This window comes from Tyto alba, unplaced genomic scaffold, assembly GCF_018691265.1.
Source record: "Tyto alba isolate M040663 unplaced genomic scaffold, T.alba_DEE_v4.0 Super-Scaffold_7, whole genome shotgun sequence".
NCBI classification, from domain to species: Eukaryota; Metazoa; Chordata; class Aves; order Strigiformes; family Tytonidae; genus Tyto; species Tyto alba.
Genome location: NW_024881328.1, coordinates 23,273,015 through 23,297,386, shown reverse-complemented (window position 1 = coordinate 23,297,386; position 24,372 = coordinate 23,273,015). Strand labels below are relative to the sequence as shown.

General features: G+C 35.0%; 1 protein-coding gene across 2 annotated transcripts in view; it reads left to right on the top strand.

Annotated features, from left to right (window-relative positions):
• The window catches only part of TLK1 (tousled like kinase 1), a 70,255-nt gene that overhangs the window by 24,393 nt on the left and 21,490 nt on the right, over nt 1-24,372 (top strand). For both annotated transcript variants that reach the window (XM_032989720.2, XM_032989721.2), the window contains exons 2-11: nt 887-1,005; nt 4,767-4,838; nt 10,566-10,641; nt 13,136-13,182; nt 13,528-13,614; nt 14,701-14,790; nt 15,624-15,716; nt 16,947-17,057; nt 19,238-19,374; nt 20,593-20,781. In XM_032989720.2, the coding sequence (XP_032845611.2) occupies nt 892-1,005; nt 4,767-4,838; nt 10,566-10,641; nt 13,136-13,182; nt 13,528-13,614; nt 14,701-14,790; nt 15,624-15,716; nt 16,947-17,057; nt 19,238-19,374; nt 20,593-20,781 (1,016 nt within the window). In that variant the 5' untranslated portion in view covers nt 887-891. The remainder of the gene's footprint in view (nt 1-886; nt 1,006-4,766; nt 4,839-10,565; nt 10,642-13,135; nt 13,183-13,527; nt 13,615-14,700; nt 14,791-15,623; nt 15,717-16,946; nt 17,058-19,237; nt 19,375-20,592; nt 20,782-24,372) is intronic.

Here is a 24,372-nt window from a genome sequence, read left to right as displayed (position 1 = left end):
TACTCAGAATAAAGCAACTGAAATTTTCCAATTGAAGATAAACTGAATGTTCAAGTAGTTGAAACGATAAAAACAAAGAATGCAGTTTGTGTAAATACGGAAGAGTATTTGTCTAGATCATCTTTCAGACTCATTAAACAGCCGTAAGTGATTTAAATACAAATTAGAAAGCTGCACATCATGTTGCAGCCTACTCATGTAGGCTGAGCTCATCAGAAACTGCTTTTGTTCCTCCATTTCCTTCCACCTTACTTTCCCTGCTGACTCCAGCAGCACTGCTTTACCCCATTTAGCAGGGCTCTCTCAGAGGCACCACCTGTACAAGGGTCTCTCTTACTCTTGGCTCCTTTCATACTGCTGATCCTGCTCCTTGCTTCTCTGCTCTTCAAACCTCCATGTAACCCTGCATTCCCTTGCACGTGTTGGGGGCTGTGGTCTACCTTCTGATTTTCCTTCTTTTCCTGGGATTCTTACTTGTTTGTCTTGGACATTGATATGTTGATAGCCTAAACAATTTAAATAATATGGAAAACAAGGGGATTGCAGAAATGGAGAGGTTTTATGCTAGAAAATATTTTGCTCCTGTCAGATAGTTTTTAATCTAGAAATAATTGCCTGGTTGGTGTATCGCACACTGCAGACTCCATGTCTCTTACATGCCTCTGACGGGTTCTAATTTTCACCAAAATTGACAAGGCTGTTCGATACACAGAACTTTCCCCAGAATTCACCAAGTGCGCTCATTATTAGGTAACAGATGGTGAATCATTGTCAAGTTGAGGGTATAATTTTTTTTTTTGCATAGGTCAGTGGTATGTTTGGCTTATTTGTAAAATATTGCCCTGCAAATATTAGGGAATTTAATGAATTTATTTATCTTTTTCAGGAGCAATGGATGAGCTTCATAGCCTGGACCCAAGAAGACAAGAATTGTTAGAGGCAAGATTTACAGGAGTAGTAAGTGGCAGCACTGGGAGTACTGGAAGTTGCAGTGTTGGAGCTAAAGTAAGTTCTAAGAGCAGTGATCCAGATCTACCTTCTTTCAAATACTAATTTATCTCACCCTGTCTCATTTGTATATTGCCTATGTGATTTACTTGCAAAAGTACTGGGTTGGCAGAGGCTTTTAGGAAAATCCTTATTAGTCTGTTATTTTGTTTTGAGAAATAATTGTTTATCCTGAACCTATCTATGACATGGACATTGAATTGTTCTTAAAAACACTGAAGAATGGGCTCTTTATACAGGCTCTTTTGTGGTTTTGCTCCAGTGCACCTGTGATCAGAGATGGAAGTTTTTCCCAGTATCCACTCCCGAGTTGTCCTTTCTGCACATGGCCAACTACTTACAGTTCAGCTTGACACAGACACAGGGAGTCTGGTGTGACCTTTGTTTTTAAGATTAAATTTGAGACTAATATATCCAGATTAGCAAAGCCAAATTATTTCAACTTTTCTAGACATATCAATTTTACCTACTTTAATTGTAGTCTGTCTGTTAGTATCTAAACCAGGATGCAACACTTGAGGAAAAAAACTTACAAACATTGAATAACAGGGCTTAATTACCTGCCATATGCATATATTACCCTTCAGTTGATACATCTGCAAAATAAATTTGCCTTTATTACTAGCTTTTATTTCCATGAGTGGTTTCTGCAATACTGTTGCCTAGCCAGAGGTATTCTATTTTGTGTTTGTGCACTTGAACGTTCTTCACCAAGTGTACTACTTAATAAACTGATGTTAAAAAGATATAATACTAATTTTTAGGCACATTTCCCCCATGACCAAAGTACTTTTGAATTATGTTTCTAAAGTGTTTGCAGTACCCTATATTTTAAGTATTTTACACAAACTTCGTTAGTATTTTTCACTTCCTATTCCACATTTTAATTACAGTTACATTTTTAATTATTTAGATTACAGAAAAGTAATATCTGATAACAGATGTTGATGAAATTTCTGGAGATGTGTGATGTATTGATGACTATTAACAAACTATAAAGACTTAAAATCAGTGCATGTAGTGATCTTGCATCATATCTTCTTAATTTGTTTTGAGAGTGACATGAAGGTAACTGTCACAAAGCTGTGACAAAGAAAACATTTCTGCCATCAACAAGAAGTGAGTTAAATGGTCAGGGGAAGGAATCAGATTGGACCGACACAGTGTGGTTGATGCACTGTTTTATCTTTATTTAACTGCCATCTGACTGCAAAAATGTATACTTGTCATATCTTACAATTAAAATTAGAGACAGACCCAGTAATTCTGGCCCATCTTTGTTGCTTCCTTCCTTGGGTTCTCTAGTGCTACTTACTTCCCTAATTTATTTGCTCATTGTAATTGCTCATAATTCAAATTACTATTTGTTCTTTTTCATTACTAGATCTGTATCTTCTTTTAACTTCAATTAACTTTTAGGGTATTTATAAACTCTTCTGTTAGTTTTTAATACAGCTGTGGCAGTCCCTTGCCTTATTGCCAGTCTTTCCTCCTCAGAATCTGTCTGCTGCTATGAGGGTAATCCATTTTCTTTAAAAGAAATTACCATGTTTCTTGGGGTTCCTTTTCTTTAAACTTTGATCCCCTGTGAGTTGCTGCTTACTGTTTCCATAAACCTGTTCAAGTCACTTTTGTTGTTTGTTGTTCAGCTGATTTTACCTTTAGACAAATTACATTCTACTTTTAGTTAATCCAAATTAGCCAGAAAAAATAAAAAGAAATTTAAAACAGCTGATTTGCTTTTTCACTCCAGCATGTAAAACGTAAATTTATTGTCTGTGACACATTCCAGTATCTGTTTGAACAGATAACGGTATCTCATCCGGTTGGTTTTCCAAATGGATAATTGGATACAGTGGGTTTTTTAATACTACCAAATGTTTTGATGATTGTTTGCAGAAGTTACTACTACTACTACTGTCTTCTGATCCTCACTTAAGACACTGTTCTTCTTATCTCTGACCAGAAATATTCCACAAATGATCTTCAGTGCACAGTGCAATATCTCTTCTTTTTCCTGCTTGCTTTTTTTGGTTTTGGGAGGCAGGGAGGTAGAGAGGAATACCAGTATCTAGTCCTGTGATTTATCCCACCATTAGTAAAATGGAAATTATACCAGTTTTGTTTGTATTTCTTTTATTTCTGACCATTCAGTGTATCCAGGCAGATAACACGAAGTGTAGTAGCTGATCCGGGCTGTGTTTGGATATGTTATGTTTTGTTTCGTTTTGTTTCAAATACAGTCTTTAGTCTTCGTGGGGGATATTGAAAGAAGCTTATCTGAGTTTTGTTAAAAAACCTGATAAAACCTTTTTGACCTAATGTATAGAGGTAACTGGGAAAATGTGATGTATAAATAATGATCTCCATTTGTCTGCTTTCACTTTGAAAGCAGAAATGAGAAAACTTCCTCTTCGTGTACATGCCCAAATCCACGTGTACCAAATCCTGGTTTTCCTAACCTAGAAAGAAAATACAGAGGTTGCAGCTGCACTCACTGGTTATTTTTGGAAGCATTCTAGGTCATCATTCTTCTAGTAATTAAATTAAGATTGGGACTACTATTTTGAAAGCCTTCCCTTATCTGCTGTTTTACTGAAGAGTTTTGGAATTGTTTTGGGGGAAAAAAACCCCATCATCTTCAAGCATTATCAGTAAGCAAGGGTGAAAATATGAATATAGGTTATTGAGATGATTGGCTTAGCTGACTCCAATGACCACATATTGCAACATCGTAAGGAAGAACTACATATAGGTGCTTCTATGCAAAACTGCCTGGAGGGGGAACACACATGGAAATTTTATGGTTTTAGTTAACATGTCTCCAGAAATTTTAATTCAGAGAATATCTGGTTAATCAGAAGACATCACAGATGAGTATTATCCTACAAACTGATGCAATGCTGGAATTTAGTGCTTTGAAGCAAGCTGAGTGTTTGCATTGGAACTAGTTGTTGTGTGACTTCAGAGTATTTGTTCTGCCTTCATATATGGAAGAGAATAATCCAGCAGTATAACATTTTTTTTCTTTTAATAAAAAGCTCAACTGATGTTGGCATTTTTTTGTTATGTGAATGTGGGACAGATTCTATCAATAAAATGTCCTTCTTGCCATTCAGTGTTCAAAAGATCTCCAAATAAATCAGCCTTGGAAAATTTCTGAATAAATATTTTAATTTGAGGGTGTTTCACAGTTTTTATTCTTTTTTTTATTTTTTTCTCACTAGTCTAAATTTGTTACTTTGGGGGGAAATGGTTTGTTACAAGAATGTAGAATCATGTTGTCAATAAATTGTAATTTTCTGTCATTGAATGGATTAAACTAAATAATCCCTGCAATAGCCTACTATCTGTCTTGGAGAAAATTAAGCCCTGTTTTTCTTTGAAAAATTAAAATTTTTAGTAGTCTCCAGCACTTTCAGCAATACTGGCTTTTTAAACCCATTTGGTGGAATCATTTGGTAGGGTTTTTCAATGGATGTCTTGGTATTCCCAAATAAGACTGAAACATTTTTTAATGTTCTAGTGATTTACATGCTTTAAAAGACATCAAAATGCAGAATTTACCATGCCCTGTCAAAACGCTATCCTGTCATACTTATTCCACTTGCAAGTCACAGTTGCTCTATAGTTAATAAATTTTTCCTTGCAAGCATGAAATTTTATTACTGTTACCTGTTCCAACTATGAGTGATAAAAGTGGATTAGCTGTTTTATACATCTGTATATAATGTTTAGCATTTTATTTGTCTCGGTAGGCTTCAACAAATAACGAAAGTTCAAATCACAGTTTTGGAAGCTTGGGATCTTTGAGTGATAAAGAATCAGAGGTAAGTGCATGGGGCAGATTTGTTATTACCTCAAAATTTTAATGCTAACAAGTCATAATTTTATATTGTACTTTGATGCCTTATTTTATGTAGAAACTTTTAAAGTAAAATGCAAAATATGCAGCTAAGTAGGAAGAAGCATACATTACTAAAAGATACCATCTTGTGGAGGAGGAGACATGACTTCATAGAAGTTTCTTTGGAGTTTTGGTCATGAAACTGACTGCTGCTGCTTTATTATCTGTGTAGTCATGCTGTTAGGATACATACAGCTTTTGGAGCTGAAAATGCTTAAACAGATTGCTGTAATTGTTTAATAAGTAATAAGGTTCTCATTTGCACAGATAAACTTTGACTAGTCTTTGGCTGCATCCTTGAAAATAGTCTAGAAACTAGTTTGCTATGCGTTTTTAAAAAATACGGATTTGTTACAAGATCAGACGGTAGCTATTATCTGCATTTGTAAAAGCTGCAGTTGTCACTGTGTATTTTCTTAGTACCACTTCATAATCCAAAAAATGATTCATATTCTTACTAGGTTTTAATGTGCAGAGTGCAGACTTCCCTGGAATAGAAGATTTTCCTCTTAGTGACCAGCACTGATATAGTTACACTAATGCAGCTCTTACAGTTTACCTGTATTGGGGGTGGTGCGTCCCTCTGACAGTTTTGCCTGTGTACATCACCGATTGCATCGCTAAGATTATACCCGTTGTAAGCTAGAGCGTATTTCTAGCCTAAGTCAGACCTGTGTTTGAGAATGTGTCATGCCAGAGAAAGAGCTGTTTGGGATGTACTTCCAACATTATTTACACATGTTGAAGCTATATTTTGAGGCCTGATTGTTCATTCACTCAGTTACTATGAGACACTGTCTGGTGTTTGCTTTTATATTGGACTGACCAGCAAGTGAATTTAGTAGGTTTCCAAGACTGATACCTTATAAATAAATGTTCTGTAAGTGTGATTCCATGTTTTCCTCTTTGAAAAAGGCTCTGCTATGTTTTTTTCCCCTTGCTTTTCCCAGCTGGATTTTCATTTTATTTGTATATAGATTATTTTCTTAAACAGAAGAGTCTGTCTGCCTGTTGGTTTTCTTCATGGCTTTTCCTAGGAATACTTTGGGCAGTATTGCAGTGATGCAGTTCTGATGTAGGTGTGAGAATGGAAATGTGCGGCGGTAGCCTGAAAGTTATGATGCATTATTGCAATTCCTTGACAGAAAAATGTGTCTGAGTAGTTGAGTGATCTCAGAACACTGACTGTACATATAATAGCTTTTTGGTCTAGAAAAACGTTGTTTTACAGTTGTATACATGAGATACGGAGGCAAGGATTTTCCAAGGCATCTAAATTTGAAAGTTCAACCCATATCTTCAGTCTGCATAGTGCTTTAATCTCAGGCAGTGTTTCTGGGATAATTTACTATGTTTCTTTAAAAATATTCTAAAATTTGAATTCTAAAATAAAAGCAGACTTTTTTCTAAAAAGTCCCTGCCCAGATCTTCAGTGTACAGTGTTCTGGGTTTCTTGTGTTTTCTGAAAGATGAACCTTAATGACATTGAATAATGAAATACGATTTCTTGAGCCATTTTCAGAAGTTGTCAGTTGAATTCACTTAAATTAAATTTGTAATAGCAAATGTGTTAGTAAGTTTTTAGATTTTTGTTCTTAAAGTAGCATCTGGTTACTTATATGCTGTAATCCTATAGAAAGTACACCTTAGTTCTTAATATTGCAAACAGGTTGTGGGATTTTTTTGTGTGTGTGTTTTTTAAATGGTGTCACAATGAAGGTTTCATAATAATAGGGAATTCCTATTGTGGATGCTAGCGTAGAAATACACACATTTACTCATATGGGAAGCAGTGCCATCATTGGATGTTGAGAGAGAACTGTTGTATTGCAATAGATTTTGGAAGGGAAGAAAAAAGGAAATACAAATCTCAGAATCGCTAAAATTCATTTATAGCAAGGATGTCAGTTTCTAATCAAATTGTGATGGCACATTCATGTCATCATTCTGTGCTTTCATCACTAATTGGCACATTAAAAGAAAGTAAGTCTTTCATGCTTAGTTTTCAAAACAAGTCAGGCTTCACATACAACACCCCCTCCCCCCCTTTGTTTTTCTGGTGTGAATTTTTTCTTTTTTACTTTTTGCACACGGGATTGGAGAAAATACTGCTATTAGAACTGTAGGGGTTTTTTGTTTTGGTTTATTTTTTTTCCTGTCTGATGGATATATGAAGAGGGTTAACTTACCTGAATAGTAGTTGTAATTGAGATACTTCAGAGGTAAACTTTGATCTGCAAAATAACTTGAAACCAGGCTTTATTCTGAATCCAGTTCATCATTGTGAGCAATAAACATTAGCTAGATGTTTGATCTTAATATCCAGACCTGTATTCCAGTTCTTTTAAAATGCATATATTATTTTTGTTTTAGTAAATGCTTTGTTACTGTAGCACATAGGTCATAATTTGAGTGTGCATTAGCTACTTGTAGCTAAGATAAATCCTAAATTGGCTACTTCGGGTTGTGAGCAAGTGCTTCTTGTAGTCTTCCAATATTTTCAGCTTCCTCACCATTCCTCATTGAAGTAGATTGCTCCTCCTTGGTTTGGTTACAGATACATTCTTTTATTTATAACTAGTATTTTCTATTCTCTGTAGATGATGAATTATTTAGAGGGCAGCTTTGACTGCGGCTTGATTTGTCCAGTTTGATTAGTTATTTAAATGTTTTGATCTGCTTGCTTGTAGTTGTTTAGTTGCTGCAGTTCCCAATAATACAGAGACCTCATAAATGTAATTTCAGAAGTAACTAAAGGTTTGATCTAATTGGATTTTATAATGTGTTGCAAAGGGAAGCAGCACTGCTGTATTTGTTTTCTGTAGTTGTAAAGGTTTGGGGGGAGGGTAGGATTTAGAAGAAAATAATCGTGGAAAACTATCAACTCATTCATTATACATATGAAAGTATTAACGATTTAAAAAATCATAACTATTAAGGATACTGGAGATTTAAGTGTTGAAAGACAAAAAAAAAACCAAAAACTTTGATTTTATAACACATTTTTTTAGTTGTTCTTTTCCTCTGCAAAAATAACGTTCAGAGTTACGCTGTTACTGGTTCTACAATAATGATAGAAAACATTAAACGATGCATAGAATACTCAGATAAGTATTTTTATATTTTCTTTTAAACAGAGATTAACTAGTTGAGAGTTGTTACTTAGAAATTCTTATTTTGTAAGAGAGGATGTGAAAAGCCAAGGTTTAGAACTGTAAACGTGAAGAGAAGGTTCAGGGGAAGCATGTTAAAATTGCGGGGTAAACTGGGATCAAGATCATGGTGTATGAGGCTCTACAAATATATACCAAGCTGTGGGTAACTTTAACACAGCTTTACAGTCTGAGTTTGAATAACTTCAAAACTATTTTGTCTTGCTTATGAAATAGTGGGATTTTAATCTAAATCTTGGCTATGTGTAAATCCTTCTGAAGTGACTGAAAGCAACTTCAGCCTTCGTTTATCAGGAAGATACTCCTCAGCCCCATTAGTCTTTAGGTTCTTGTAATTCTTATGATTCCATTCATTAGAAAGGATTTTGGAGAACATTTTATAGTGATTGATGTATGCTGTACATTACCATGTGAATTTTATACTTAGAAAAGGTGAACATGACCTTGTAGGGTAACCTCATTAATAACCTCATTAGTGTGCTAATACTTTTTAGTTTGGAAGGTTAAATTAAACACTGAAAGAAATCAGAAGAGATTAAGGAAATAGACATTTATGAGTTACTTGAGTTTTACTTTTAAAACTATAAACCTCTTTAAATGTCTGGTTTTTAAGTATAAGACATCAGTCACTGCAGTTGGAAACTAATTTTGGTGTGGGAAATAGTAAATGTTTAGTCATTAATTAGCTTTTAAACAACTTTTGCTTGATAGGTAAAAATGACTACATTAGAATGGTAACTGCAAAATTGAAAGCTGGAAAATAAGAATAACATGAAAATACTTGGTTAAATAGTTTCAATTTAATTTTCTGGAAAGCTAGCTTAACGTTACCTATTTACCTGGTAGTAATTACAAATTATTAAAGTAATATTTCTACGCTATGCTTTCTGCTTTTAGAATAATACAGTCTTACGGTAACTTAATTTCCATAAGTCTGTGTTGTACAGTTTGCTAATGTACAATATCATTGTAAAAGATGCAGATTTTGGTTGGAAGAGTTTATTTAAAATAAAATGTATGTAATTTGAACTTCATTTGTAGCCTGATAATACAACAGTTACAATTGTAAAACTTACAAAGGTATTTTTACGAAGCTATCCACAGAGCTAAAACTTCTAAAAAGTACATGGTATAGATAAGGAAGACCTTTCTTGTCCTGACTGTTCTTTTCTACTGATCTGTTCTTATCTACTAATAATTTTCTACAGATTGCAGGTAACTTTAAGTGTTTTTTTGCCAAAATAAAGATTTTAGGATATTTGTAGTAAATTTATATTTGAAGATATCCACATGAAGATTTTGGAACTGAAACATACTTAAAATACTTTAGTGATGGGTTGAAATTTGAATTTTGATATGATTTGCTGTGTTGAGTGAGAATATTCAGAGCACAAAGTGACAAATTCAGTGAAATGATGGTATCGTAAAAAAAAAAAATCTTATCACTGATCTCAAATTTAGTATGAGATAGTAGGGACCATCGATTGCTTGATTGTGAAACAGAGTTCAAGTAATGGCTTCTATGCTTTCTCCAGTTACTGGTGTGAAGTTGCTTGGAGGCTGAATACACATACAGCTTCAGTATCTTTTCCTTGAACCAAAGCAGCTTGTAGAATTTAACTTACACTGGGGAGACTAACTGGTTTGAATCCTCAGATCACGGGACAGCAAATATAATTTAGAGATGCTACTGATCACAGCCCTGTCTTGTTATCTGTGTTGTACATGCTGACTGTAGTTTCTAGGCAACTATATATAATATTTCTGGAATAAATTTTTAACAGATCTGTATTTTTTTCATTTATCATTGACGTTTTTCTTTGACTTTCTTGAGATACAAATATAATGAGGAATGGATTATGACACTTTCCAAGTGGACAGATAATCAAATTTTGAACATTTGATTTTTATTTTTTTTTTACTTTTTTTTCCCAAATCCTAAACAACAGATTTATCTAGAAATCTACAGTTTGTATTATTTAGGAGATGACTTACGCACTCCTGACAATGTGTAACATGATTGGCTTCCTACTAAAGCACTAGAATTTTGTATTTGTACTGTGGCAATGTGTAGAAAATGCCCTCAAGAATCAGCTTACTTCACTAAATATTAAGCTTTAAAACACCCACAACTTTAATATGATCTTGGTAAAATGTATCCCTAAGTGAAACCAAATTGGGTGTTCATAAACTCCAGAATAAATAAAAAGGTATCATTGCTTAACAATTAATATATTGAATTGCCTTTTGAGAAATTAAGAATTATTTCTCACTTTCTTAAATATCTTTTCTAACTTGTATTTATCCGATTGACCAAGGATCATATTATCTACTTTAACTACGATCTGAAATTACATCCCTGCTGAATTGTGAAATCATGTTTTAGGAATGAGGATTTAAATTTATTTTATAATAATACAGCAATAATATAAATATATAGAGCTCCTGTTGGATTGTGTTCTTTTTGTTGTTTGTAGACTCCAGAGAAGAAACAGTCAGAACCTTCCAGAGGAAGAAAAAGAAAAGCAGACACTCAGAGTGAAAGCAGCCAAGGTAAACTAAAATGTAAATTAATTAGATAGTTATAGCATGTATTTAATCAAATGGTAATGCACAAAGTTTTGACTGGTAGCCTTAAAAATTCTGTGATTTTGTGTGCATAAGACAGGTGTTGTGTTTTCTGTGATAAATTCTGTTTTCTCCTGCTGCCTGCCTCATTTGTCACTGGAAGGGATAGGCAAGTAAAACCTGAACTGGTATGGTAATTACCCATAAGAATTGTGTGCTATTGTGTGTGTAACTTTAAGCTGTGATACAACTCTGTGTACTTTTTAAGAATTGTAGCAGCTCTCATCCAAATGATCTTTGTGGTTTAAAAATTGAATTTTATTCTTCCTTTTCTGTGGGTTATTGTACAGTGTCATTGTCTATAGGGATGGGGAAATTGGGGTGAGACTGATTTCCAATTTTAATATTTCCAGAGCATAGGTTTTGTCATTCTTCTCTTTAATGTGGCTTTTGGGGAGGAATAGTGAAAATTTAACAAGAAGACAAAACTTCCATCAAAAGGAGTGAGGAAATAGTTTTGATAACATCTGTATTAGCTGGTTTTGGTTTCTAACTGAGCGAGGAAATGTCACTTCAGATACATGTCAATGGGCTCCATATCTGGAAGTCTTCACGATGCAACATGCTATTAGTAGAAGAATTATATAGTTTGACTAAAATCAATTTCTTTGTAAGTGTTGCTTCATAGAGACGTGCTTTGTTCAAAGAACTTGAATTAAATTTTCTATTTCCATTGTTCTAGTAGCCTATCTTTCCTGCTACCAGTGAGAGTTGAAATTAGAGATGATAGAAATTTTAAGAACTTTTTGGCATAGACAACATGATTATAACATCTTATAATTACTATTTTACTGTCAGCAGCAGTGAAACTGAATAGTCTGCACTGCAGCATTCTCAAGGAACTGACCTAGGAAACTGCAGCATATTAGAGTGGTACAGTACAGTTGAAGCACAGCAAATATTGCTATTGTATTGAAAAAAAGGAATAAGAGATCCATCTTTTGTATACTGCATACCTAGAATTTTGACTTTGTACTATGCAAGATAATCCATAAATGCTGAAGAAAAGTATTACTTAGAACGTGGAGGTAACTGGAAAATGGTATAAAATCAGTGTAAATCTATTCATAATTGGCTGTGTCAGAATAATTTGATGTATTTCTTCAGTATGGAGTTCTGTAACATGACATAGGATATATTTTTCCATACTGAAAAGGAATACAGTCTCATTTATCTGGATGAAAGCAAATTTTAATTTGATAAAGCAATATATGAGAATTAAGCATGAAAACAGAAATTACTAGCAGAATTATAGGGTAGGTAAAGAACTGGCTAGAGGGCAGTAGCAGTGATACATACACTAACTGGGTAATTACTGGAGGAGTTAGCTGTGTGCTGTCATAGGACTTTGAATTATTTTATCTAAATATTTCTGTTGAAAGTCTTGACATAAGGCAGGCTGCCAGATGTTTCTTTGTGGTATTTCTTAGTGACACAAAGTTAGGCAGCAGTGCAAATATAGAGGCTTACTGGACTAGAAAGAATTCTTCCAGGCTGAAGCAACAGAAAAGCTTGAAAATCTTTGTTAAAAAGTCCAAAATTACATTTTTGGACCTATGGGTAATGATCTCCTTACTTATCACAAACATGTATTTCTATAAAGAAAAAAGCTTTGAACAGTGGTTTGTTTTCAGGATGTCTTGTAACAGGTAGTCTGACAAGAGACAAATACAGTCTTAAGAGTCGTTAGTCAAACACAGTGAACAGAAGAAAGCATTTATGCTGTTGGGTGAGGCGTTGGTGTGATCTCTGGAATGCCGCATATAGGTCAGGTACTCACATTGAAGAAAAAATAAATCACATTGGTGCTCCTGAAGTCTCAATACTGATTAAGATAAAAGACATTCTACACTCTCATTCTGCTCTATTTATCTCCCTAGTTAACTCTGTGACTTAGCCGATTCATCAGATTGGGAGCAGTGGAAATGCTTGTCACCCTCTGCCCACACTGTTATTGGCACTTAGGAAATCCTTGGACTGAACATTTGGGCACAGTAACTCACCTGGAGCATGTAAAGTTATAGACTTGGTTAATTTGATATTTTGGAAGTAGGTGAACTTCGAGATAGTGCTTGAAAAGGGGAGGGGCTTGGAGCTACAGGTTTGATCTGTAGGATGAAAGATGAGTTTCCTGTTATCTAGAAGAGTTCTAGGCTTACTGTTAAATCTGCTGTATTCTGGTTTAGGAATTGAAGTGTGACTTAATTTCTGATTTCTCAATGAATGAAATATGCAGATCTCTTTGTTGTGGCAAATCCCTTAATTATCTACACAGGGAGATCACATATTAGCACATCAAAAAAAAAAACAACTAAAAAGTGGTAAGACTTCGCTATAATTACTGTATAGGTAAAAATGTAAGACACATCTATAAGGAAATTATTTAATCAATTCTAATGTATTAACGTATTTGTTTCAGGAAAGAATATCGGGGGACGTGGTCATAAGATTAGTGACTATTTTGAGGTAAGGTTTCTGTGTGTTTGTAAAATTGACTTTTAGCTTTTTGGGGATGTTACAAAAGTTTTGCTTGTAACGGACAGTTGTCTTCAGAGGATACTTTGTTTTTTCTTTATGTAAATATTAAACCTTGAAGTAGAGATGCAGTTGTCTCTTGGTGCAACCTGAGCTAAAATACAAAACCAGTTTTCTTCATGCTTTTCTTTAAATGGCCAAGGGCTACGATGATAAAAGCAATACAGTCTGATTTACAAATCCTGTGGTACAGATGAGCTGTATCATTCAGTAGATGTATAATGTATTTTGATAAGAAGATTGTTGACTAATTGGAGGGCCATATCTTCTCTACAGTACCAAGGTGGAAACGGCTCTAGTCCAGTGCGAGGTGTACCTCCTGCAATCCGATCTCCTCAGAATTCACATTCCGCTCCTTCTTCTGTAAGTTTGTGAACTTCATGACTGCTGGAAATACTTTCATAGTCTAAAACATGTGTAACTGAAAAGAATCTATATCCAAGCGAAGACTTCTCAAAGAAGGGAATCCTGGGAAGGAGTTCGTTCAAGAAAGATCAAGTTAAATATTTAAACTAAAATTTTCTGTTAACGCTGAAATTTTTTTTTTTTCTAAACCATCATTGTTAAATACAAAGTAATTATGTAAAATGTTGAATGACAGCTATTCACAAGCCTTGCACAAAAAAGGCAAGGATTTTTGTTACGGGGAAACTGAACCACTAACTCGGGACTTCAAAAGCTCTGTTCTTGATAAATCATAAGTTTTTAAATAATTGAAATGTAATTTGCCTGTATTCTTTTAAAGTTCTCTTCGTTGGTCATGCTTATTAAATTTTTTTCCTCTCCATATGTACAATTTCAGTGTTAAGCACACCCATATATGATTCTAAATGGCCAAACTGATTCTGACAGTTACAGAAAGAATTTGTTTTCTCTGCTGGTAGACCTCAGGTTTTATTCCATGTACTTTCAACTTTAGGCATCCTCTTATTCTTGCTAACATTATGGAGTGTAATACGGATTGTGGAATTTGGCTTGAAAATGGTCTCATTCACACAAACTAGTGGGTGTGGGGAAGTTTCATTAACAGGATTTGTGTTCTGATCTGCACTGTCTTCCACTTTCTGGTTCTTCTATGGGAAATAACTGCTCCAAAAATTAACTCACATAATTTTTGAGTTGTGAAAGCTTAGAATCAGAAAAACAAGTCTGTGTAAGACTGACATCACCCTATGACAGTCTTATATTGTCTTAAATCTTTCAGTCTGTTTCCCAAAAGTAACAATTTTATTTTTCTCAGAAAATATTTTGTATCCTTTCTAAACTACAGGTGATATATAACAGCATAGTGGTAGCTCTCAATGCAGTGCTCCAAGTAGTATCTTCTGTAACACAGACACCTGCTTTCTCTATTCTATATGGTTTTCCTGCCAAGAGTTGTAAACAAGACTATGTTCATAATTGAATATTACAGTTCTATCTGAAGTCCTTTGTTTTCATGCATTCCAGGTTCGACAGAATAGTCCTTCTCCTACTTCATTAGCTTTTGGGGACCACCCTATCACGCAACCAAAGCAGTTATCTTTTAAAATTACTCAGGTAACTATTTTTGGGTAGAGCTATCCTATATCACTTCAGACTGTAGAAAAACCTGATAGATCATGTTTTTCAACTTCTAAACTCTTAAAGACTTCCAAAAGCTTTGCTTTTTACAATCTGCCAAAGCATTTTTCTGTTAAGTTCAGCAGCTCATAATTTAAATCTCTCTCATTAGTTTTGTATTCTGCACTTGCTCTGCTTCCAACGTTGCACTTCATGAGTAGTTAGATGACCATGTCATTGGTAGGCTTTTGCTCAAGATTTTAGTTGTTGTGCGATCTTCAAAGTAGAGGCTGCTCTTTCAGTCAGTATTTGAAGTGACAGCTGTTGTTGTCGTATTGCATTTAAAATATGACATTGAAGAAGAAAAATGAGATGGTAATCAAAATGATCAAGATATAGTTCTGTCATGACTTTTAAAAGCCGAAAGCAACTATTTTATCCTCTCTGCCATTTCTGATGTGATCTGTTCTATCTTTCACAAGTTAGAACAAGGCTACTTCACCTGTTGACCAAATACAGAGAATTTAACAGCTGACATGTACATTCTTGCCCTAGTTTATATGCTTTTTTATGAACAATAATTTTTCAATTAGTGATGAAATCTTTTAACGCTGTTAGTGGTTTGTCCCAACTGTTCACAGTTGTCCCTATGAAGAGGGAAAGCAGTTCTGAGTAAGAGTCTTCATGCCACTTTCAAAATGCGTGAAAATAATATGTGCTGGTCTTATTGAATGTTTTAAAGTCTTTTATTTCTCTGTGTAACAAACATGAGAAAAATAATGCTGCAGTTCCTAAAGGAAATAATAAATATTTCAAAATGTTATTTTTAGACTGATCTCACAATGCTGAAATTGGCTGCACTAGAAAGTAATAAAAATCAAGACTTGGAAAAGAAAGAAGGTCGTATAGATGACTTACTCAGGGTAAGTGTCAGACATGGGGTAAAGATATTTATTCAGATCAACAGACAGTGAATCTAAGGCAAATATTTTAAATGTTTGAATAATCCTTGTTTTTAAAAATTATCCTGGAGTTACTTAAGTTAAAAGATATGAGTGTTTAATTTTTGTAATTTTCTGAAAATCAGCAAAGTCTATAAAATGAAATGCATAAGGTTTGTTTTTCTGCTTCTCTGCTATGGCATCTAATGATTAAATATGTTTATAGACTTTCTGAAGGTAATGAAAGCTGATGCCGATTTGCAGACAGTTGATTCATTCCTTAAGTTCTTAATATAATTTCACATAACAAGTGGGTTTTTGTTATAATTGTGAATACTAGTTATCAGTGGGACAACTGTTGGCAGTTTTAAATGGAGGTGATTGTGACAGAAATTATTACAGGCAATAAATAAGTTAGTTATTGTTATACTGATAAGAAACTTATGCTATACTCTGCTCTACGACCTGTTTTCAGAAAAAAAAAATCTTAATGCTTGTACTCTTGAAAGAAGTGTTGGAGAGGTGATACATAGAAATATGAAACAAAAAAAAAAAACTATTCACAAGTCTGTTTAGTGTTTGTATGTGGACAAGTACATATTAACCTGTGCAATCATACAGTATAAAACTGTACATGTAGACTGTTATAGTACGTGTTCAACAGTATGGGATAGACAAACCTAACTTTTTTTAAAATGAATAAATAAAAAATTTTGTTTTAAACAATTTTGCTGTGTTTTTTTAAGGTAATAAGTCAAATATAATTGGAACGTAGGGAACTTGTTAAACTTCCTATGCAGATGACTGAAACTTGTATAATCCTGACTTTTTTGTTTCCTTTTAAATTAAAAATGTTAGGATTTCATATGACTTCAGCAATCGGATATAAAGGATCTGGAGCTAAAATTAAACTTCCAGTTTAACACTGGAGGACTGAAAAAGTGATTGGTACAATGCCTTTATATACTATTTATATGCTGAATGCTCTGTAATACAGAATGCAGTTCAGTGTAAAGGAAATAAAAAAGGAAGCAAGGCATCCTTCTACAGGTTGGGATAGATGTGTGAAGTGAGACTTTGGCCTATATATTTGTTTATGCATGTTCCTTACTTTAGTCATGAAGGTAGATACCTTTACTTTCTGTGATAGCTGGTCAAAAAAAATAGTGTTTAGATATATCTTTTCATATTTTGTATATATTTATTCATTAGGCTAACTGTGATCTTAGAAGACAAATAGATGAACAACAAAAGCTACTTGAAAAATATAAAGAAAGGTTAAACAAATGTATTTCAATGAGCAAGAAGCTTCTAATTGAAAAGGTAAGTTTAGTGCTTTTAAAATCTTTGGGATAAAAACTGTGAGGGTGCTATAGCATTATGATTCCTTCATTTCCACTTTAACTTTTTCACATTAGTCTCTGAGACTGAAACTTCATCTGCATGGTCTCTATCTGGCAGTAGGTGTTTTTATAAGCCTGAAAAGGCAAAGTAAAATGTTGAGCATTTTTCAGATTGTGGAAAGTGTGTATTTTTTAATTTAATGGGGGAGTTTCCCATCATGAGTTATTCAGATATAACAAAGCAGAGAAGTTAAGAACTTAGTATGTGGCAAATTTTCTGCACAAACTTTAAGAATAAGATCACAGTGGATGAAAAAATTTCTGAACATAATCTGTTGTGGAGAGGAGATGTATAAAGTCTGTTTGTGAGACACTTAAGTGGCTGAGAATTTTTGATATAAAATTATAAAATGCTATGTTAGCTCAGAATTAGTGGAAACAAATTAAGATGACTTTTTACCTTCATACTACTATGAAGGAAATATTTATTTCAAATTTAATGGCAATTATATTTAAACTAGCAGCAATTTGTTAAAAAATAAGGATACCTTGCTTTTCTCCCTGTTCTTTAAAATAGCCTGTCGTGGTTGGAGCCTGGTCAGCAGCCAACCACCACGCAGCCACTCTCTTTCCCTTCTCTTCCGGCAATAAGAAGGGACAGAGAGCCAGGCTTGGGGTTTGAGATAGGACTGGGACGGGGAAAAAATCACCCTTTATGGTCATGAGCAAAAGGCAGACTCGTTAGGGGAAGAAAAAAGAACATACATTAATTACAGACACTGACCTTGGTGTTCACGCAGCTGCTGCAACTCCTCCTCACAAGTCCCACTGCTCGTCGTCATGTCCCTTCTTAAATACGTTATCGCAGAGGCGCAGCTGATTGGCTCAGTTTTCGAGCAGAGGTGGAGCTGACTTGGAGCTGGGGGAGCTTCAAGAAGCTTCTCACAGGTGGCTGCCCCTATAGCCCCCTCCCCTGCCACCAAAAAATCCCTACCACTCACTCAACCCAGGACATAGCCTTATTTAAAAAAAAAAAAAAAAAATCTAACAAAGTGAATAGAAAACCAGCTTATTACAAATTAGGATAGAAAAACGCTTATCGATAAACAGCCAAGTCTTTTCCTTAACACTAGCTGCTAGATGCTGCTATTAGATACAAGGGCACAGACTGATCTGCTAGAGGATATGGGGAAGTTTTCTCACTAGCATTCCATAAATAAATTCTTGCAGTCCTTTCTAAGTTCCAGCATGAGGAGAGTGCAGGGAAAAGACGCATTAGATCTGTTCAGCATGATGCTAGGTGGGCACCTTCAGACTGAATATATCACATAGGCCATTTTTTGTGAAAGGCCATGCAGGCCTCCTCGTTAGTCTAGAAGTCTTTTTGCACAAAGATCCTTAATTCTGTCAACTTCTCACTTTTTTTGTGTGTGTATGTGATTTTGGGCCATAGGTATTTCTTAAGAAGCAAGCATTTACAGTTATTAAAAAACGCTTCTGTCCATCAGCAGTATGCACAGTGCTCTTTCTTCTTGTGCTGAAACAGACTAGGCTGACTCAGTCGTTTATCATATACATCCCAGTGATGCTTGTGGTAGTAGTGACTGGTTCTGAGAAAGCATTTGCTTGTATTACTGCAAGAGAATATCTGATTGCAGTTAAGTCTGCCTGCGGTGCATTCTCACATAGAGATTTCTGAGCTTAGTCAGTTTGGTATAAGTGGTAACATAGGTGCCCTGTCAAAGAACTTTCCAGGCCAAGTAGGCTGCACTGTCTGATATCTAAGCAGGCTTGTTTAGTGTTAACATACATGCATGGATGTAATCTTAATTGTACACCTATGTGATGCTGATACTCTACCAGTTTTGCTGTATTTATAAACAAAATGTTTTGTTAATTATGAAGAACAGCAAACTTCATAGGAAGACCAAGTCAAACAGATTATTTTTTTGTGCACAAATTGTCTTTAATACCAATTTTGACAACTGCAGATGTTTTAGTTCTGCAGAAATTAGAATAAGTGTAATAAAAGATACTTTCATCTACTCTCATTTTATCCCTCCCTTAGAAAGTTGTTGGAAGAAAAAAACCTAAGTGTTTTACTGACTTTTTGAACACTTTAGTATTACTAAATATGATTTTTTTTTTTTGTTTTCTTAGAGCACACAGGAAAAGCTGGCAAGCAGAGAGAAGAGCATGCAAGACAGATTACGCCTGGGGCATTTTACAACAGTTCGTCATGGTGCTTCATTTACTGAACAGTGGACAGATGGCTTTGCATTTCAGAATCTTGTGAAGTTAGTCAATGCTGTGTTCTTAAAATTCTCACTAATTGTTAGTTCCCTCTAGTGGATTTTTTTATTATAAGGTTCTAGAATTGGAGCGGCTTTTCATACCTTGCATTTTGATTTGACTTTTGAAGACTGAGGATACAGTACAGAACTCCCTTAATCAAATGAGGGAATACTAAGGCTGAGTGTTTTTGAAAGACAGTTTGGTTTCACTTGATTTTAACTATCTGTAGAAAAGCATGAATGTATTAAATGGGCAGCATGTAATTATTCAGCTCAGCTGGTAGAAAGACCCATAAAACTAAATCAGTGATTTTTCAAGCAGCTAATGATATATCGCTGGTGATCATTGGGGCAGGTGAGGTCTGTGAAGTTCTCATTGGTCACATAGGTGCTGCCTGTGCATCCATCACTGTAGCAGCTTTTTCAGACATCCAGCTCCTCAGCGCCATGAAGGAGGAGTGACAAATCTGGCAGCCTCAGATAGGGTCTAGTGAAAATGGATGGGGGAGAGCAGCCACCTGGAAAGGATCTGCTGCAACAGGTATTTCAGCAGAGATGGGGCCAAGGAAGAAAAGGGCTCTGACTGTCAGAGTTGGTGTTATGCAATGCCTCAAAAGATGTTCTTTGGTAACAAGTCTGATTCCATCTTGGGGAGGGAGGGAGGTGAGAGAAAGAAAGAACTAATTCACCAAGATTTTAGTTTTTAAGGGCAATGTGTAGTCTTGGCATTATGTGATTGCCTAGGGCATTGTTTTTTTATGACAATCTTAAAAACAATCTATATATGAGTTTTGCAAAAAAGCGGTAATTGTTTGCCATACAACCAAACTGATGATTTATTTGGGAATGGTCAGATCAAATTCAGTATTTGGCCTATAAAAATCAAGTACTCTCTATTGACTTTGTTACATTTCTTTTGATAGTATAAAAGAAGGTATCCACCAGTTCAGGTACATTTTTTTCCTTTTTCTAGTGCAGAAGTCATGTGTAACTTTCAAAACCAAAACAAAATAACCCCAAAACAAAAAGTAAATTGTGCCAAAACTTTAACAAAATTTTTCCACCTTATGAAGAGCATTGTTGTTCTTTTTCCTATGAAATATTTTCACATGTACAGTAAGTTTTCTAAAAATTTCTTAATGTTTTATGAGTTAAAAAGATGGTTCTTTAAAAATTGCAAAATTATGAAACTTTAATAAAGCTTTTTTTGGGGGTTTACAGGCAGCAAGAATGGGTGAATCAACAAAGGGAAGACATTGAAAGGCAAAGAAAGCTCCTGGCCAAGCGAAAGCCTCCAACTACAAATAATTCTCAGGCACCATCTGCCAATTCTGAACCCAAGCAGAGGAAAAATAAAGCTGTGAATGGGGCAGAAAACGATCCCTTTGTTAGACCCAATTTACCACAGCTGTAAGTTTAACATTTCAATCAGTCTTTTACATAAATTCTCAGATATTGTCTCTGTGAGTTCTATTCAAATAACAGCATAAAAAGACACTCAGTATATTCAGCAGCTATATTCTCACTGACGACTTGCTGATGTTAGGGAAATTTGCACCACTGCCTATGAAGTTGTCGTACAATTGCCCAATTTATTTTTGGTAAAGTCACCAGAGAAAGGCCCGTTCTGTGTTTATGCAGTGCTCCTTCTGTTTTCCTCATCTAGAGGAGTTCTTACTCTGGTTTCCTACTCTTGTAACGTTGCTGATAACTATTGAACTTTTCTTAGTCCACATTGGTTTAGGAGCCTCTCCTTTAGTTAGGCATCATTTAATTTTTCATATAACAGTCTTTAGCTGATAAGAGAAGCTTTTTTCAGCCTTCAGAATTTAAATACATGTGTCTAAAACTGAAAAAATTATGTTTTCCCCCCTTCTGAATGCTAGATCCTGAGAGCAACTGTCAAAGTTACTGATCCCATTTCACATATTGACAGTGTTGAAACTTTTTTTTAATTTAAACATAAAAATTGAGAGCTATCAAAGAATTCTCCATTTTCCAAGTGACATTTTTTCCTGCAGACATAAATGGTATAATTCAAGACCCAGACAGATGTGTTCTTGACATTTAATTTGAGTATTTTAAGAAGTTGGTGCTTGGAGATAGTAGTTATTGCCCTTGATGCTAAGAGGCTGCAGCTGATAATGTATCTGTTCCTAGTTAGCGTAAACAAAAAGTAAATAGCTAGGGTTAAAAAGACTAATGAATTAATTATATGTTACTGCACAGAACTAGGCTACATGTGTTGAGTATGGTCACCTGTCACCTCTCACTCGTGGAGGTAGTATTTTATACCTCTAGATGTGGGGGGTAGATAAATTACTATGCTTAGATCTGCAAAATACATATGTTTGGACTATCAGTTTGAAGACAGCTGCATATGTTTTGCATAATGCATCATTCTTAAAGTTCACATTGTGAAATTGTTTAGCTGTGACAAAAATACCATGAAAATACTGTATTAAGGCTGACGATGTAAGCAAATCTTGATTAGTGTTACTCGTGTATTTTGGTAGAGAGCTGAAGAGTCATTGCTCAAATTGATTCTTTAGTCATACTGAGTGCCAATGTGTCTTCTCAGAACATAATACTTTTGAATAGTACAGTAAAGATTATCATCATGTTAAAAACACCTTTTTGTTTGAATGTGATACCTCTTGTTATTAAAAGTAACAAGTAGTAGAAAAGACCTGAAAATTTACAGAACTTTTCATTTGCCAGCTTTTGGCCATGTCTTTATGTTAAATTTTCATAATCTTACTGCTGCTTTAGGAGGTGATGAAATATACGTTTTGGAAAAAAATACAGAAGACACATTCTAATTATTAAATAGGAAAAGATGAGTTCCTGATAATAGACTTCTGAATATTTTCTGGTGTTACGCAGTTTAAAATAATTTCCAAATGACTAAAAACTTTTCAAATTTTCATTTCATTTAGCTTAACCAGTTAAATGTTCACACTGGCACATGAAAATGCTTGCTCGTTATGGAATTGCCAAGAGAACAATCAGAATTGCCCTTTTGTGTCTAATGCTAGCATAAATGTAAGCTGTTACTGAATCAAAACTGTTTTGCCTTTAAGTATCCTAATTTGATCATTATATAATCTAGATATGATAACCTTATGAATTTTGTTTCAGACCTTTGAGAATATGTCTAATGTGTCCTGAGATCACAGAATCATTAAGCCACATCATGCTCTTAGGCCTTTACTTGAAAAGGGATTTTTAATGTTTGTATTTAGGATTTGTTATAGTTTTGTATCACAGTGTTATGTGTTGACTCCTCTGCTTCTCAGTACAGAATTAAATATGTTTTGTGTATCTTGGTAAAACAGTTATTAATTGTGCACTTCCATTTTAGAGTAAATTTGTCATCTGCTGTATGTGTTTCCCTCCTATTACATTGTGCTTACACTATTTCTGCGTTACTTCAAAAGTAATTATCTTAATTAGTATAACCAAATGGAAGAGTTTCTGTTTATATGAAGCATGGGGAGATGCAGAGCTGCTTGAGATTAATGAACTAACCCAGTAGTAAGTCTGTACAACATATATGCAAGCGATTAGGCAGATCTTTTTTAAACAAACAGACAACTTGCTACCAGTTGTTAGCACCAAGTGTCTCCATCACCGGGTTGTTTGCAGGTATTGACAAGACAAGATGATCTATAGCTTTGTAACAAGCAGTGTTATTGAAGCCCTTGTTAACTCTTTTGAAATGGATTGAAGGTGTTGCCTGAGGCATTCTTAATAAGGACATTGTTTTAGTTTAGCTGTGGTCTCTGATATGAATTAAAAGCAAAATTTTTGCAAAGAAGTTATTAGTATAAAAGTGGCCAACTGTCATTGTCCTGTGAGTGAACGGGTGGGTTTGGTGTTTAAATAACTGTGCAACAGATGAGTCTAAACATTGTCCTGGTTTTCCATCATTCTTTTCCTTTTTGTGGCTCAAACCAAAGCTGAAAAGTAGTTTCAGTTTTGATAGTTTAGGTGGCATAGTCCTTCTGGTACAGCTTCAGCTGTGTCAGTTTTATTTACTTCCCAGTCACTACTACTGCTACCCAGTTCCTCCATGGGAATCTGCATCCATCTTTGTCTCTGCACGCAATTTGGAATAGGAGAGCAGAGGGAGCTGGCAGAGTTTGTTACTGTAGCTGAACAAATGCATCATTTACAGGGAGCATTCTGTTCTGTATGGAACAAATAAAAATATTTTCAGAAACTTTTTCAGGCTTAAATGCCAGCAATGTGTCTGAGCTTTACAGGACAAGTAAAGACAGCTCCTTTCCTGAGGCAGTCTCATTCTAAGGCGAACAAGGAAACAATGGGCGAAAAGGCCTCTTGGAAAGCTCGGACTTGGTCAGTGTCTGCCCATCCTTGTAGAAATTCGAGGAACTAGAGTGAGAATAAGGTTGGACCAAAAAAGAAACGCTTCAGAAATTGTAGCCAATGGCTGTTTTGGGGCATGGCCACATTCTGCTGTGCCTATAGTATCCAAGGTGATTTTTCAACTGGGAAGAGGTGGAAGGAGAGATGTTTGTAAATGTGCTAGGCTTGATCATCAAGAAAAGCAAGGAGCAGCCTTTTAATTTTGGGTTTTTTTTTTTTTAATCTTGTCTGTAACCACTAGTAAGAGTGTTTTAATCACAGAAGAAGTTTTTGTCTGAACTTGTGAGGAAGAAGTGCAGAGAAGAATGGGTATGTCTACCCATGCATACTGTATCAAAGCCTTTGAAATTTGGCTATGAAAACATTGTTAAATGACTGGAAGGCCTATTTTTGCTAATTAAAAAAATGTTCAAATTGGTGATAATCAAGCCTTCCAGGCCAGGTAAGCTGTCTGCTTTCTTCCATCGACAAGTGAAGGTGGCACACCATGGCCCTGCATGTCGCAGGGAGATTACACTATGTGCACAGAATATGTCCAGTGCTTTTTTAGGAATTTAAGGAATTCATCGCATGTGTATGATAGTTCATTTGGCTGTAGACAATTAAAAT